Here is a 17405-nt window from a genome sequence, read left to right on the forward strand (position 1 = left end):
TGAGTGTGATGTGAGTGTGAGCAGGCAGGATCTGTCAGTGTGATGTGAGTGTGAGCAGGCAGGAGCTGTCAGTGTGATATGAGTGTGATATGAGTGTGAGCAGGCAGGAGCTGTCAGTGTAATATGAGTATGAGCAGGCAGGAGCTGTCAGTGTGATGTGAGTGTGAGCAGGCAGGAGCTGTCAGTGTGATATGAGTGTGATGTGAGTGTGAGCAGGCAGGAGCTGTCAGTGTGATATGAGTGTGATGTGAGTGTGAGCAGGCAGGAGCTGTCAGTGTAATATGAGTATGAGCAGGCAGGAGCTGTCAGTGTGATATGAGTGTGATGTGAATGTGAGCAGGCAGGAGCTGTCAGTGTGATATGAGTGTGATGTGAGTGTGAGCAGGCAGGAGCTGTCAGTGTGATATGAGTGTGAGCAGGCAGGAGCTGTCAGTGTGATATGAGTGTGATGTGAGTGTGAGCAGGCAGGAGCTGTCAGTGTGATATGAGTGTGAGCAGGCAGGAGCTGTCAGTCACACGTCTCAGTAGCCAATCAGGAGGTGCGGGGTGTGGTCAGGGGCGGTCAGGGCTTGCGGTGCGCTGTTTGTATCCAGTCTGCGCTGTTGCTGCAGCCGCTCCGGATTACTGGACCCCCGAACCCCTGAATCTGAGCCGCCGCTGCCGCCGGGAGATGATGGAGATGCTGCGGGCTAGGATGCTGCGCTCCGTCCCCTGGTTCCTTCTGAGTGGAATGACTGCGCTGTGCTTCCTGCAAGGTAGGGAGCATCTTCTAGGGGAGCCGCAGACCCCCAGCTTATGTCTCGACATGTCCCGATCCCGGCGGCGGCAGTGTGGGGTGGCGTAACGGGTTAATAGATGACACAGCCTAGAACCCCACTGCAGAGGAGGCAGTCTGCGTGTGAATAAGCCCCTACATGTTTGGGGCTGTATCCTGAGCGCCCCTTATACGTGTCACCTCAGTATTCAGTGTGTCACCCCAGTGCCTGGCCGTGAGAGCCGATTACCCCCCTCCTCTTCTGTGCCCCCCCCCCTCCATGCTGCACCTACAAACTCACCCAGGTGTGTCCAGGACTAGTGCGGCATCTGGGAATAAACCTGTGGCTTTCTTTAGTCCCTAGTGGAATATCTCCGTCCGTCCGTGTTACACTGTGTATCTGTATCCGTACCTGTATATAAGTGTTTGTAAAGCTGTATACGCGGGGGTCGTGGTGTATGGTGGCGGTGGGAATCCGAGTACCCGGGGCTTGCGTCCAGAGCCGAGAAGTTCCCATTGCTTGTACCAGTGATGTGATGCTTGCATTGTGCCGCAACTTCTAGAAGGGGCATAGGTGAGGGGTGTTCCTGTGCCCCCAGCCCCATTCCCCACTGTGTAGTCAGTATTATTATTATGCGCCGTGGGTCTCATGTAGGGTCCGATATGGAGCACGCCACATCCTCCTGTCCTGGTCACTAGATGGATGCAGGCTCTGGGTACAGACCGGTGGGTGCAGGCTGGGGACTGATCCAGACACCCCCAGACCCTGAGCCACTGCTGCATGTGGTTACAGGGAATGTGTACAGAGTGGCAGCTCAATACCCTCAACAGTCACGTTATAAAGTAAGCTGTTGTGTGCTGTTATGTCATACACAATGTGCCATCTTATGCAATAACAGTTATTTACCTGTGTGTGTGATAATGGCTCCCAGTCATGTAGGGAAATCTGTCATCACACACCTGATTGTGTGTAGGGGCCCCAGTCATATAGGGTCTCTGTCATCATGCACTGTACTGTGTATAGGGGGCTCCCAGTCACGTATGGGGATCTGACATCATACGCGAGACTATGTATAGGGAACTCACAGTCTTGTAGGGGAATCTGCCATCAATCACTGGACTGTGTATAGGGGGCTCCCAGCCATGTATGGGGATCTGCCATCAATCACTGGACTGATTATTTGTAGGGGGCTTCAAGTGTTGTAGGGAAACTAGACTTTATACAGTGGACTGTACTATCTCACACTCATTTTGTATAGGAGACTGGTATCTCACGCTGAACTGCATACAGAGCGCTCTGAGATTTTACACTAAACTATATACAGTGAACGTTGATATTTAATCTTGGACTGTATACAGTGAACTCCGATATCTACAGTAACACAGGACAGTATACAGAGCACTCTATCATCTCATACTGGACTCTTTATAGTCGCCTCTGATATCACACTGAATGTATACAGTGGACTCTGATATCTTACATTGAACTGTATACAAGGCGCTCTGATATCTCTCACTGTATAGTATACACTGAACTGTGATATCATACTACAGTGTGTACAGTGGACTCTGATATCACTCTCGAATTTACACAGGGGACTCTGATATCTCAAACTGCACTGTATACAATAATTATGATATCTCACGTTGGACTGTATACATTGGGCTCTGTCATGTCACACTGGACTGTATACAAAGGACTCTAATATCATGTGGGACTGTTTATAGGGGAATCAGTCATCTCTCACTGGACTGTATACAGTGATGGCCTCTGATTTTGGACTGTACATAGTGGGCTATATTTGGTAGACTAATATATCGTAGACTAATAGATCACTAAATTGTATATAGTGAACTGTATTATGATTATGTTATCTCATCCGGACTGTATACACGGGACTCTTATACTTCACAGAGGACTGTGTATAGGGAACTCTGATATTTCACACTGGATTGTATGCAGTGAACTCTGATACCGCTCACTGAACTGTGTACAAGGGAATAGAATCTGATAATTCAGACTGAACTGTATATGGGGGAATCTGATATCACACACTGGTCTGTATACAGGGGATAATGACACTCCATACTGGATTGTATACAGGGTGCTCTGAACAGGGCTGTGGAGTCGGAATCTGGACCGATTGTGGGTGGAGTTGAAAAAATGTTACTGATTCCATCTTTAAAATAAAATGATTATTTTTAATTATATCATACAATTATTACTATTGAATAATTAATTAGGCATCTAGTTTGTTGCATATTTACTTTCATAGGAATTCAGTCGCTGGCTTTACTGTATCTCTGACCATGGCTGTCAGCTATTTGATGAAGGAGTCAGAGCAGGAGTAAGACTGTGGGAAAATTAAGGAGTTAGAGTAGGGGGTTTGGCCTACCAACTCCACTGCACTGCTGTGATATCTCACACTGCACTGTATATAGGGACTCTGATATCTCACATTAGACTGTATACAGAGACTCTGATATCTCACACTGGCCTGTATACAAGGAACACTGGCCTATATACAGGGGACTCTGATACCTCACACTGGCTTGTATACAGGAAACTCTGATATGTCATACTAGCCTGTATACAGGAAACTCTGATATGTCGTACTAGCCTGTATACAGGAAACGCTGATATCTCACACTGACCTGTATATAGGAGATTCTGATACCTCACACTGGACCGTATACAGGAACTCTGATATCTCACATTCAACTGTTTACAGAGAATACTGGCTTGTATACAGGGAACTCTGATATGCCATGCTGGCCTGTATACAGGAGAGACTGATATCTTACATTGGACTGTGTACAAGAATCTACTATCTCAAACTGAACTGTATGGAGTAGGCTCTGCCATCTAACACTGAGCTATATACAATGGACTCATCTCATATTACATTGTATAACTATAATACAACCTATACAAAAAGATATACATTTAATTTTTGAGTATACTAGCAATGGCTTATGCCAAGTATGAATAGGAGAAGACATGGGGTTATTTGGGGGTATTCTGCACTAAGAAACTTCAGTCTGAATATTTGGAACCAAGCCTGGAGAATGATTGGGTCACGTGAGGCTACGAGAGTGCTGGCTTACATGTTCTTCAGAGTCTGGCTGTATGGCCTACTAGGAAGATGACTGAGGGCTCATTGCAGTTATAGGGAAATATTATTGCTGATGCTATAGCATTGCACTGCTACTCAATGGATGTTATATGGGCACGATATGAATTTCAGTAGGTCAAGGCTAGAGAACTTCAAGGAGCCAGATGACAAATACATCTATAGAAATACTGCTCGAGCATGCCCTTTAAGGGTATATCTACATGGGGCATGTTTGCAGCAGATATTCCATTACAGGCTTGCCTGCAGATAATTCGCTGTATTGTCCAATCTCAACAAAGTGGATGTGATGTAAGAAAATCTGATCCACATACTGCTTCATAAATTGACCTGCGGTGCAGGTTTTCTGTCTGTAACATGTCAGTTTATGCTGCAGGTTTTCACTGGAACTTTCACTCTTTGCAATGGAGAGGGGACCCCCTGGGCGCACCCACATGCTTCTTTCTTTCATCATGCTTCAGTTCAGCATCGAAAGCCAAGCTGGAATAGCAGAGATGGCCACACATTGATTAACCTGACAGGCCATTCAGTACGTCAAACCTCCGCAAAAAACATGGACTATAGAGTGGGTGTTTATAGTGTGGGTGTTTTTTGACAAAGATTTTGGCACAGAAAATGTACCAAGATCCATGGCAAAATAACCTATGTAAACGTAACCTTCTCCTGAAGCCGCACGATATTAACACGCTGCAGAATTTCTGTCAGGGAATTTCTGCATTGTTCCTCTGTAAGCCACTTCTCCAAAAGTTACCCAGAACTATCTTTTTTTTGTGTGTGTGTGTGTGTAACCAGCAGGGTTTTGTGCAGGTCTTTGCATTGCAAAGATTCAAAATCGCAGATGCAAACTGCAACAGTTAGGCTCCATTCACACAGAGTAACGTTGGTGTTTTTTGTGCTTATTTTGTGCTTATTTTGGCACATAGCGTCGCGTAACGCCGCGTATACGCCGCGTTTGCGCCGTTCAACGCGACCGCAAAATAGCACGTTAACGCGGCGTTTACTTGGCGCTATGTGCCAAAATAAGCACAAAATAAGCACAAAAAAAGCCAACGTTACTCTGTGTGAATGGAGCCTAAGGCTATGTTATATCTATACCTGAGGCTCCATTGGAAACTCTGTCATAGTGTCCACCAAAAATCACCGGAGGAAAAATCCCTGCACTTTAGACTTTTTTTTTCACTCCAGTTTCAATTTAAAAATAATAGACACGCAACAGACCCCATTATAGTCAATGAGGTCTGACGGGCTTTGTGTAATCACTTTTTTAGCAGACCTTACACAGTGCAATGTAGGAATTAGTCTCATGCACTATGCTACTACTATAGATCACAGTCCGTGGTCCAAATTTACTGATAGCTAGATGAAAAAAATGGAGAGTAGCACTCAACGTAAGCAAATAAGGTATAAAAAGTAACAAAATTTATTCGTAATATAAAAAGGGACACATAAAGTCTCAAAATTCACCAGATTTATCACAGTGACTAGTGCTGGATCTGCTTTAATGCTGGTAAATATGGTGTAGCTTTAAACTTTAGTATAGCTTATTTTAAGCCAGAATTACAACACAATCTTGGCTTATTTTTGGTGCATTTGAGCCACCCTCCCCCTTTTTTTTCTTAGAATCTACACCCACAAGTCTAGCAAGTGGAAAAAGTTTAGCCAAAGCTAGATGTGCAAAAGAGTTACGCCAGTAACCACAATAGTAAATCTGGCCTCGTATGTCCCTCATTGCTGTAGAATCATCAGAGTCAGTAGAAGAGTCAGAGCCATTTTCCATTGAAGTTGGAGTTGTAAAAAAGTTGCCAGTTCCATCTCTAATTTCAAAATAAAATGATGAGTTATTTTGAATTATATTATCCAATTTTCAATATTGTATAGTTAATTATATGCAATGTTTGCTACATATTTACTTTATTAGGCATTCAGTCACTGGCTTTTTCCTTAATTAGTGGCTGTAATGCTTATATCTGACTATGGCCATGAAGATGAGGCTGTGAAAAATGGGGGGGGGGGGGATCTGAGATTTGGCCTGGCCTTAAAGGGGGTCTACATCCTCCCTCGAAAATATTCAACTGCCACCTTTGTATTGCAGTGCACATTACTGTGATAGACAACATACTTTTTATGTTGCCTCTGGAGAAAAACAACTTTAGGCTAAGACCCCACATTGCGGAAAAGCTGCATTTTTTGTTGCAGATTTTGCTGCATTTTTTTGAGCCAAAGCTGGGAGTGGTTTGAGCAGAAAGGAGAAGTATAAGAGCTTCCTATAAATTTCACCCTCCTTTCGTAGCCACTCCTTTGTTTGGCTCAAAAAACCGCAGTGAATTCTGCAACAATAAAAGCTTCTTTTCCGCAACGTGGGGCTTCAGCCTTAAAGTATTATGCACTTGAGGCAGTTTAGTGCTACTTCAGCCCTAGGAGCACTTTTCTTAATACTCTCCTAAAGTGGGTAATAGCACAGTAGTGGGAGGGTTAACGTAGCACAGGCAGAAGATGGTAGGTGACTAAGCCGCAAATATAGTGCTCCAGGAAGCTGTAGGCCCGCCCCCAGTGCACCTAGAGCTTTGATTGCATAGAATTTCAACGTTGTATTTCTTCATATCATACACAACAAAAGTATATTGCTTATATGTGCTCTGTAACATGGTGGTGACAGCTGAATATGTTTTGAAGAGGTGGTGGACTCCCTTAAGGATAAGTCCCCATGTAGTAAGCTGCAGCCAAAAAGCGCTGTGAAAAAGACTGCAGTGGAAATGAGTTTTCCTCTGCAAACTTTCTGTCCCTATTTTACTGATACGGAAAACACCAGTATTTCCGTAGGTATAATTGGCATGCTGTGATTTACAAAAACGTGACAGTTTTTGAAATCGCAGCCTGTCCACTGTGGCTATTTTTCTGCAACGTGTGGATTGGATTACCCAGAATCCCACCCACTTTGCAGGTATTTTGATATGCAGCGTTTTTTATTCACAGTGTGGGGCCCCAGCCATAAGGTGCTCTCTGTTCTTATTTCTGTTCTACTGTTGGTTTGTGAGACTTCTAAAATTGACAGTAATCTCTCTCATCCTTACCATCTGTTGCAGCTACAAGTTTCCCAGCAGCTAGTAGTAAAGGAACATTAGATAGCGATGGTGGGAGTTTTCTTTATACTTATGCTATATTCAGATGACAGTGAATAATGACCATGTCATCTCCATTTATTTATTTATTTATTTATTTTAACAGCTTCAAATTTAATTCAAGTAAATGGGGGCTTTTCACATGACTGTTATAATGACAGTCTGTTGTAAAGGACCGTCAAAATATAGGTCTTGTCCTATTTTTGTCCATGGATCCCTCCATATGCTCTATGTATGGGGGATCCAGGAAAACGGGTGCCCCTCGGGTGCAATGTTTGATGTTTTGCATCTCGTGCATGTGAATGTAACTTTAGTATGTACACAGTGATCTGTTTCCGCTGCTGTTGTCACAGGGGGCCACAGACTGAAAGCTACAACATTGAATGAGAAACATTTCCCTAAAGAGTAGTAGAGAAGTGTGCTAAGCATATTGGTGTAGTGACCATTCACTATTGTGATGTCGGTGAGGACTGGAGTGCATGTATCAGGTGCAGGAGAGGAGTAAAAGCAGACAGAGACCACCTAAAGTTACTTTTAATTGCAAATAGTTTTTCTCTTATCTGCTATTAAAGTGTTGTGTAAAGTGACTTTAATCGGTAAAAAATAAATGCTGCCTGTCAGAGGAGTAGCATTTCTAGGTCTGAAGTAGAGATATGCAATCTGTCTGATATATCATGGGAAGTACATTAGGTGAATATATACTGACTGTGCTGTCACCATAAAAGAGCGAGCAGTAATTTATGGACACACTTCATTGCTGCCAGGAGCTGATGTTCGTCCTCAGGGGTCGGCTTGCAGGTCACTGTCTGTGAAGGACATTAACCTTCAGGTTGTTTACTGGGGCAGCCCAATTCAGGGGACACCACCCTGGTAGAAAAGGGGTTAAATAGCATATTGACACAAAAGCTGGTCATTTGCAGATGACACTAAGTGACTGGAGAGGATGAATGCATGCTGCTGCTGTGCCAGCAGTGGGGAAGAATTAATGTTATATTGACATAAATAGCATCTCCTACAATTGCTTTCATTTGCGATAGATTTACTGGGTGGAAAGTACAATAATTATTAATTATCCCGAGGTGCTATTTTTCTGTGACTTCAGGGCATTCAGAGAACTCGGCACGTCACTGGTTATTCACGGTGTTGGAGATTAATTGTTTTTCTTGTTGATGGAAATAAAGCAAATTAAATTGTTTCTCTTAAGGTGGACGTGTGGCTTCTTTACTGGGTCTATGTCATGGCTGAGATCTGCAAGACGTTGGGTTAAAGTTGAGTCTTTGGTCTGGAGATATTGCTTGTTTACATGGTCTGCTCAGTATGGACCAGATACAAACAGGGTCCTGTCCAGACCTAGGCGAGGTATCTTGTCTGTATAGATCACAATGGCCATTAATACTGCAGTAATCAAATATAAACGCATCTCCTTTCAGTTGTCTGCGCGACCTCTGTGGTTAGGTCACTTGGTTGCTAATCTGCTAATGAGCTGCTCTTCCTCCTTGCTGGAGGAGGAAGAGCTGGATGAGTGGGATTCTGCAGCCTTAGGTTTCATTCAGATGGGCGTAATGCGGCTGCTTCTTAGTGTCCATGTTACAACCAGAAGTCCTGACATGATTGCAGGTCTGATGACCTAACCTGACAGTATCATGGATTCCTATAATGCTGTTAGTTTGGGTCATTAGATCCTTGGTTGGGCAGGTGTCTAGGACCATGGCCATTACATTGGTATTGTAATTACTCCTGAACATCCCTACAATAACAACTATTACAGGTCTCCTGCCTGAAAAATACACTAAGCTAAGAAATGGATTGTAATAGCTATAGCTGAAATCTGAGCTCTCCTAAGTCTTTGCATCCCTGCAATACAAGATCTGGTTTTCTTGCCTTCCATTTTTTCCTTATTGGGAACCTGTCAACCACCAGTGTCTTATAGTGCATGCAGTCTCTAATGATATTCTTGTAATGCCGAAGAGGTGCTTCATTATGTGCGAAATCAACTTTAATCCCTCCTCACACCATATGCAAGTATTTATAAAGGTATGAAGTCAAGAAAGTAGAAACGTAAGTGCTTGCACTTACGTTTCTACTTTCTTGACTTCATACCTTCATAAATACTTGCATATGGTATGAGGAGGGATTAAAGTTGATTTCGCACATAATGAAGTCTTTCCTACTGGTTCAGTTGCTCAGCCCCTGCACAGTGTACTGATCCTCTGGCTCTGTACACTATGCTCATTACAACTGATTGGGGAATGGTCCAGATATCTGATTCTTACCAATCTCAAACTGGGTTTTGGATAGATCATTTAAATAGGCCATTAGCTTCAGATTGATGTGGCTCTGAGCACCCATAAAATAAAACATTTAAAGGGAATATGGAACTCATGTGAGCCCTGCAGCTTTTGTAATGTTTATATTGGATCTGAGCATAATCAGTACTCAGAACAAAGTATTTTTCATAGTGACGGCTCTGGATTTTGCATTGGTGTACCATGTACCGAGGGCCCCGCCTAGCGAAAACACCATTGCAAAAACCACAGCGTTTTACAGTGCCAACAAAGTGGATGTGATTCTGGCTAATCCCATCCATGCACTGCAATGGAAATGTTACGATTTCTATAAACCATTTCACAGCATGTCCATTATATCTATGGAAGCCCTGGACTTTTATAGAGACTCTAAGCCCACAGAGAAAAACTCTGCGGATTTTCTGTGAGAAGCATTGCCAAAAAAACTGTGTTGCATATAAGTGCGATGTGAAGAGGCCACACATAGCACTCGCACAAGGGCTTCATCGCCTTCAAACAGCTGTTCTAAAATCTACAGCATATTTTGAGGATAGACTATCAATTTAATGAATTTGGATAACCCCTTACCTTTAATAACAACAACAGATGAGGAGACTCAAGGACTGAGATTTACTAGGGAGCCTGAGTTTTCTGGGAGAACTTTTAATGAAGAAATCCTTTTTCCCAGAATTTTTCACATTACAGCTATATTCCTGACTGTCCTGAGTCAGGCATGGTATCAGCACCCAATAACAACTTTTGCCCTTCGTGGAAAAAGTGAATTAAAGAAGAGTATTAAAACCAGATATATAGACATAAAAAAATCTTCACCATCTGCTCCCTTTATTTGGGAATAGACAGATCATTCGCCTATCCTGATAAATTTGGTGAACATCTGTAGAAATTTAACATGCCAGACTCTTCTGTTTCCCAACACATGCCATGAGGATAAAGTGTGAACACCCCTATACACATTAAAAGGTTGGTTGGTTAAGGTTCATTCACATCTTTGTTCGGGCCATTCTGTTCACTTATCCACATGAAATATGCCAAGAGAAAAGTACTTCAAGCAGCGCTTTTCTCTCCACATGGGCCCCATTATAGTCTATGGTAGTGATGGCAAACCTTTTAGAAACCGAGTGCCCAAACTGCAACCCAAAACCCACTAAATTATTGTAAAGTGCCAACACATCAATTTAACCTTAATACTGTACGGATCTACAAGTGCAAAGAATTATGGACCTGCAAAATACAGTCGTGTGAATGGGCCTTTACAGAGCTTTCAATTATAGAAATATTTTTGTACTGCATTTGGTATAATTTTGAACAATTAATGTTCACTATTTACATTGCACAGATCTGCTTTATGGTGACCATGCAATGTTATTATGACCTATAATAATATCACATGTCTGCTATATAAGTGATACTGTGTGATATAAATAGTGAAGGGCCTCCACTCAGTACAATCTGTCCCACAGAAGCCCCCACCCAGTCCAATCTGCTCCACAGTGGACCAGACACAGGACAATCTGCTCCACAGTTGCCACCGCACAGTACAATCTGCTCCACAGTGACCCCCAAACAATACAATTTACTCCACAGTAGGCCCCACACAGTACAATCTGCTCCACAGTGACTCCCACACAGTACAATTTGCTCCACAGTGCTCTCCACAAAGTACAATCTGCTCCACAGTGGCCTCCACACAGTATGATCGGTGCCCACAGAGAGGGCTCTAAGTGCCACCTCTGGCACCCATACCATAGGTTCGCCATCACTGGTCTATGGGGTCTGCGGGTTTCCTTAGGTAACTGCGTTTTTATGCGGATAAGTTTCCATGTGGGGGATCCCCATGTGGAATGTGAATTTCTGAGGGCTACAGGATAAGGTGCATTCATTGGTGAAGGTTGAGCAAAAAGGCCTCATAGTGACTAACATGCTGGATGGTGGTGAGCACATATGGCATTTGTTCTGCACAATGATCCTTTAATAACCGTGTTTCATAAGGGCAGATTTTTGGGCAATGCAAACATCTTCGTAAGCTCTGACTGTGTATGGTCAGCTGTAAGGGCCCTTTATATGGTCCTAATATCAGAAACTATCATTCCTAGAAATGTTCATTCCTGAAGATTGGCCCAAGTAAATGAGCAACAGATTACCCAAGATGCATTTGCAGGGTGATGATATCTTTTATGCCTCATGCATGAGTGTACACAGGGCAGTGAGCAGCTGACAAGTGCATACGATATGGTGCTGTACAAGTCATTCATTTCTATACAGTAGCCATGATGTGCTGCATTTAAATAGAGCAAAGGAGTAGGCAGTGATCGGGAATGAACGCTTCTAGGAACAATCATTGCCTGACGGATTTGCTTAAGTAAAAGCACCTGAACTCGTACATTTCCCCTCCGTGGTTGCAGGCCTATGACGTGTCTGTGTCGGGTTCATTAGAATTCGGTGCCATATCTGCTTCATCTCTGGACCTTCCGCCTCTGAAATGTTTAATCTGCTCTCTAAGACTTGTACACATCAGACACGTCCAGGACTGAGGTGAATGGAATAACCAAACAAGCCATTGTCTCCGAGCTGTTTCCATCACTTGAGCTTTTCTTCTTTCGGACAGCTTGTTCTTTGCTGGTAAGCGGCGGCTCCAGCCCCGGACCTGCGCTTTTCATACCACTGTTATTATTGTGTTTTGCTTTGTGTTCAGCCGAGGTGAAAACACAGACAGTTAAAAGCGAAGAAGAGAAGATACAAATGTCAGAGGGAAGAGGAGGGAAGATGTATCTGCCATCCGCGCGGCTCATAGATCAGCAAATAGTCCAGCACTTAATCTTCAGTCCTGTGTATTGTGGCCCTGGCTGCTTCGTTCCATTACACATTACATAATATGTATCCACCAACACGGCACGTGAACTGTCCTTATCAGACCCGCGCTCAGAGCCCCTTTTAGGCAATGAAACCGACCCGCTGATAGCAAAAACAAGGTTACTCGATCAGCGATGAGCTGCTAATTGCGTGGAAAGGAGGGCATTCAGCTTGTAGAAAGATGTTTATATTAAGAATGGGAAAGAACTAATTATTTGGCGGTCCTGCTGGGTTTTTTTCCTACAATTATCACCAGTGGCGTCTCTCTTAAAGCAGCAGTTTAGTTTGCGTAGGAATAAGGCCGCGGTTTCAGCCATCTGAACCGTATTAAAGACCAGTCTGTTTGCAGTGACTAATTGAGATGCTGTTAGTAGGGGAGTCACTCACCTCCCACAGACCCCATTTTTCTTTTGAAAGCTTCCTAATGGTTATTTGATGAGCGAGGTGAGTGAGTTCTAGAAAGTGACGTGCCTGGGAGCGGGAGGACGTTTATGTGAAAAGCTCTCGTCATCGACTGAATTACAGCATGTAATTGCATGTCAGGAATAACATGTACAGATCTCTTTAAGGTTTTGTTCACATTATAGAAATCTCCCTTTGCTTTCACAAGTGTTTTCCTACACACAAGGTATGTAAGGAGGCGTTCACACGGAGCTGATTTTGAGGCCGATTTTATCCAGACTCTGCCTCCCATTGTTGAGAGAAGAAGCGCCCTGCTTGATTTTTCCATGTATTCCGCAATTACTACGGTACGCCATAGAACTTGTGTCTTGAGGCTCAGGCTGTTTAACCCCATTGTGTCTGAGGTTATTCAGCTAGTAAACCTTCGGCAGAGAGCTCTACTTTCATGATTGTTTCTAGAAAGGACTAAAAAGATTTTGATGACGTCAAAAATTTTAGGCTGGACTAAATTGCTGCAAATATACAGTCACGGAAAATAAATTTCATCCACGCACTGCACTGCGGGTTTTCAAGCTGCAGCATTTCAATTTATGCTGCAGGTTTTCACTGTGCCTTCTGCCCAATGCGATGTAAACGGTAAAAACAGCGTGACACCACAAGTGATTCCCAAAGTAATTCCAGTGCAAGAATCACCCCATTTTGGGCAGTTTGTGACACAGCGGAATTCAGGCTAAACTGCTGCAAATTTTCCTTAACAGTAAATCAGATGGGTCATCCTCAACCTAATCCTACATGCATGCAGTACTGCCCATCACCTGTAGGTGGAAACCTTGTATATTATAAAATATACATTGTAGACTATGCTAGGACAGTATTCATACATATCCCATGGCCAGAGGCTTTACATTGTCTCATTAGCCAGGATCCTTTTGGTTCAGGCTTGTTGCAAGCAAAGATTAGAATCATTAAATGCATCCTAGGGGTGACAGGGGGCACTGATGAAACTACCACCATCACTTGCTTTCTTATCACTTGACTTGTGGATATTCTTTACTTTTCTCATTAAACATGATGTCGCTTTATTCTTCCTGTCTGATAGCACAGCTTTACTGTGTGGGTGGGATTCCATGCTGGAAACATTTTGAGTCATCTGAGGATGTGACTTACAGATATTTCTGTTTTTCCTATTTTCAACCATCATTCTGTAACTTTTCGGAGAGTAGAGAAGCCTCACGTATTTATCCGTTTCTTTATGATTTGTGGGCTCATGGCAGGAGGGTGGACAGATCATGGGATGCACAGTTCTATGTGGACAGATTTTAAGACGCCCATACACATTAAAGGGATTCTATCATCAGAATACCCTTTTTAAACTAAATACACGTAGGAATAGCCTTAAGAAAGGTTATTCTTTTCTTAGCTTTATTATTCTGATCCGGGCGACAGCCTCCTCTTCTCTTCGTCCAAAAGTGCCTTTTGGAAAAAGAGAAGAGGAGCAGGAGAGAAGAGGCGGGAGGTGGGGAAGAAGACAGAAAACGTCGCTGTAGAGTTTTCAAGCATCGACTTTTACTTTCTGTACACCCTGGTAAAGAGCTATCGGTGCTGTTACTGTAGCTCTTCAATGTCAGAATGGCATCTCTGACAGTCAGTCAGGAACACTCTTCCTCACAGCAGAGTCTATAGCGCTGTACTGTGAGAGTGGTGAGGAACGCCTCCCTCCCCTCTTGATAGGACACACCCATAGACGAGTACTGTGGGGGGCGTTTCTCACTGCTCAGCGTCATGGCTGGGCGGTAAGCAACACCCCCTTTCACAGTACAGCGCAATAGACGCTGCTGTGAAGAAAGGCATTCCTAACTGACTGTCAGAAATGCCCTTCTGACAGTGAAGAGCTACAGTACCAGCACCGATAGTTCTTCACTGTGAATTCAGCGCACTGTCGGCTTTCTATTGGTGTGTAAAACTGCATATTCTCCAAGAGGTGAAAGGTCCTCTTTAAATATTTGTCACCCCAACCTTCTGGTTACAGTGGCATTGGCTACTATCTTATTTGTAAAGCGGTGTCCTGACTTTCCTCCAATATTGAATGTTGGAATAAAGCAGAGTGGTTTGTTCCCATGGGAGATGAGAGTTGTATGGCCACCTTTAGGGTGCATTCACACTGAGTATACACTAAGCTCTTTTTTCCCTATTCTTTTCAATGTGATACGCGCGTATCACATTGAAAGGAATAGGGAAAAAAGCAGCCCATTCATTTCAATGGGGAGCGCACGTATGCCGGCTCCCATAGAAATGAATGGGATCTGCTTTGTACGAGCTCATTCTGATCGTGTTTTACGTTCAGAAAGAGCTTAGCGTATACTCAGTGTGAATGCACCCTTAGAGAACATTTGTATCAAGAGACCTGGTCTCTATGTAAGGCTTGAGTCTGGACCTCTAACCCAGCATATTAACCCAGTCGGCAGATAGATAGGCTAGGGTCATCTGAATCAAACGTTGCTTAACCCTTGTGAGTCAGAGCCAATGTTGACGAGATATCGATGGAGCTCAATTTCATATTGACAAAAGTGACAATACACACTATATGATCAAAAGTATCCAGACATCCCAAAAACATAAGTTTTTCATATTAGGTGCATTGTGCTGCCACCTACTGCCAGGTACTCCATATCAGCAACCTCAGTAGACATTAGACATCGTGAGAAAGCAGAATGGGGCGCTCCGCAGAACTCACGGATTTCGAACGTGGTCAGGTGATTGGGTGCCACAGATCACACATGTCAATGCCGAACGATGCCTCGCTTGGTGTAAGGAACGTACACATTGGACGATTGAACAGTGGAAAAACGTTGTGTGGAGTGACGAATCACGGTACACAATGTGGCGATCCGATGGCAGGGTGTGAGTATGGCGAATGCCTGGTGAACGTCATCTGCCAGCGTGTGTAGTGCCAACAGTAAAATTCGGAGGCGGTGGTGTTATGGTGTGGTCGTGTTTTTCATGGAGGGGGCTTGCACCCCTTGTTGTTTTGCGTGGCACTATCACAGCACAGGCCTACATTGATGTTTTAAACACCTTCTTGCTTCCCACTGTTGAAGAGCAATTCAGGGATGGCGACTGCATCTATCAACACGATCGAGCATCTGTTCATACTGCACGGCCTGTGGTGGAGTGGTTACACGACAATAACATCTCTGTAATGGACTGGCTTGCACAGAGTCCTGAATTGAATCCTATAGAACACCTTTAGGATGTTTTGGAACGCCGACTTCGTGCCAGGCCTCACCAACCTACATCAATACCTCTCCTCAGTGCAGAACTCCGTGAAGAATGGACTTCCATTCCCCAAGAAACCTTCTAGCACCTGATTGAACATATGCCTGCGAGAGTGGTAGCTGTCATCAAGGCTAAGGGTGGGCCAACACCATATTGAATTCCAGCATTACTGATGGAGGGCGCCATGAACTTGTAAGTCATTTTCAGCCAGGTGTCCAGATGCTTTTGAGCACATAGTGTATCATCAAAGGAGGCACTGATATACAAGAGGAAAAGACTGTTTGATTGAAGGGACCCTAACCTATCTATCTGTGGCACTGCGATGATAGGCTGGGTTCTGGTGACAAATTCCGTTTAAAGGGAATGTGTCGCTATAAAATGACCTGTGGGTTAAATCAGAGCCATGGAGTCTGTAGGCGAAACTACACGATTCCGACTCCTTTATTTTTCCACAGCCCTTCTCCTCTAATTTATTAAAAAGCCAGATTGAATACCTATGGCAATAAATATGTATAAAACTTTGTATCTAATTAATTATACGATATAAATAATTGTATAATATACTTAATAGTACTTAAAGGGTTTTCCAATTTCAGACCGATATTGAGAGACCAATGTTATTGTTCGTATAATGAAAAGTTCAACAAATTTCCAATATACTATCTGTATCAGTTCTTCACGCTTTTCTAGATCTCTGCTTGCTGTCATGTATTGTATACTTTTAGTGAATAAAAATCAGTCCATGGTCATGTGATGAACACACAGGTTCGGAGCTTGTTACAGTCACGTGACCATGGACTGTATATCACATGACCATGGACGTGAGTAAGCAGAATAAATGATAGCAAGCAGAGATCTAGAAAAGGAATTAATACAGAAAATATACTGGAAAATCTTACAAGGGTGGGTTCGCACTACTGATATTTAATGTCCGTGATAAGATAAGAAGAACAGACATTAAGTGAATGATGCAGATGGATCCCCTCTCAGTGGTGTCTGTCTGCATTCAGCCTCATGTAAAAAACATGACTGAAGATTTCTTCCGACATGCTTTTTACTTTTCTGATAGAAGAAAAAGACATGCATGCAAGAAAGCTTCCGTCATGTTTTTTTTACATTAGCGTCAATGGGACTCAAACAGAGGGGGTTTGTCGGTGTTCGTTATTCTACTACTGTTAATGTCCATTGCTCTCATCTAGTGTTGGACAAATCTGTTCACAATGAACTGGATTTAATCAGAATATTCCAAATTGTTCAGTTTTTAATTAAATGGAACAATTTGGGATTTGTCTCAAATTAACTAAAATGGCAAAATGATTTGCAGTGGCCCAGAGTATATACGGTAATAAGTATAAACCCAAGGGAGATGTAAAAAATAAGAAACATTTATACTCGCCTTTTCTCACCGACTCTTTTGTGATGTCACCCAGAGGAAGAAGACACAGATTGCCAGACGCCATGAGGACGTCCGAAGGAGGTGAGGAAAGAAGAGTATAATTTTTAAAAAAAATTTTATACCTCCCTTGGGCCTACAGCTATTATACTCTGGGGTCTGAAGAGTATC

At 43.2% G+C, this 17405-nt stretch overlaps 1 protein-coding gene across 3 annotated transcripts in view; it reads left to right on the forward strand.

Moving 5' to 3' along the window:
* Positions 1-593: 593 nt before the first annotated feature.
* NTM (neurotrimin) overlaps positions 594-17405 on the forward strand; it is a 593292-nt gene continuing 576480 nt past the window's right edge. For all 3 annotated transcript variants that reach the window (XM_075280153.1, XM_075280154.1, XM_075280155.1), the window contains exon 1: positions 594-755. In XM_075280153.1, coding sequence (XP_075136254.1) covers positions 671-755 — 85 coding nt within the window. In that variant the 5' untranslated portion in view covers positions 594-670. The remainder of the gene's footprint in view (positions 756-17405) is intronic.

Source organism: Leptodactylus fuscus, chromosome 6, assembly GCF_031893055.1.
Source record: "Leptodactylus fuscus isolate aLepFus1 chromosome 6, aLepFus1.hap2, whole genome shotgun sequence".
Classification (NCBI taxonomy): domain Eukaryota; kingdom Metazoa; phylum Chordata; class Amphibia; order Anura; family Leptodactylidae; genus Leptodactylus; species Leptodactylus fuscus.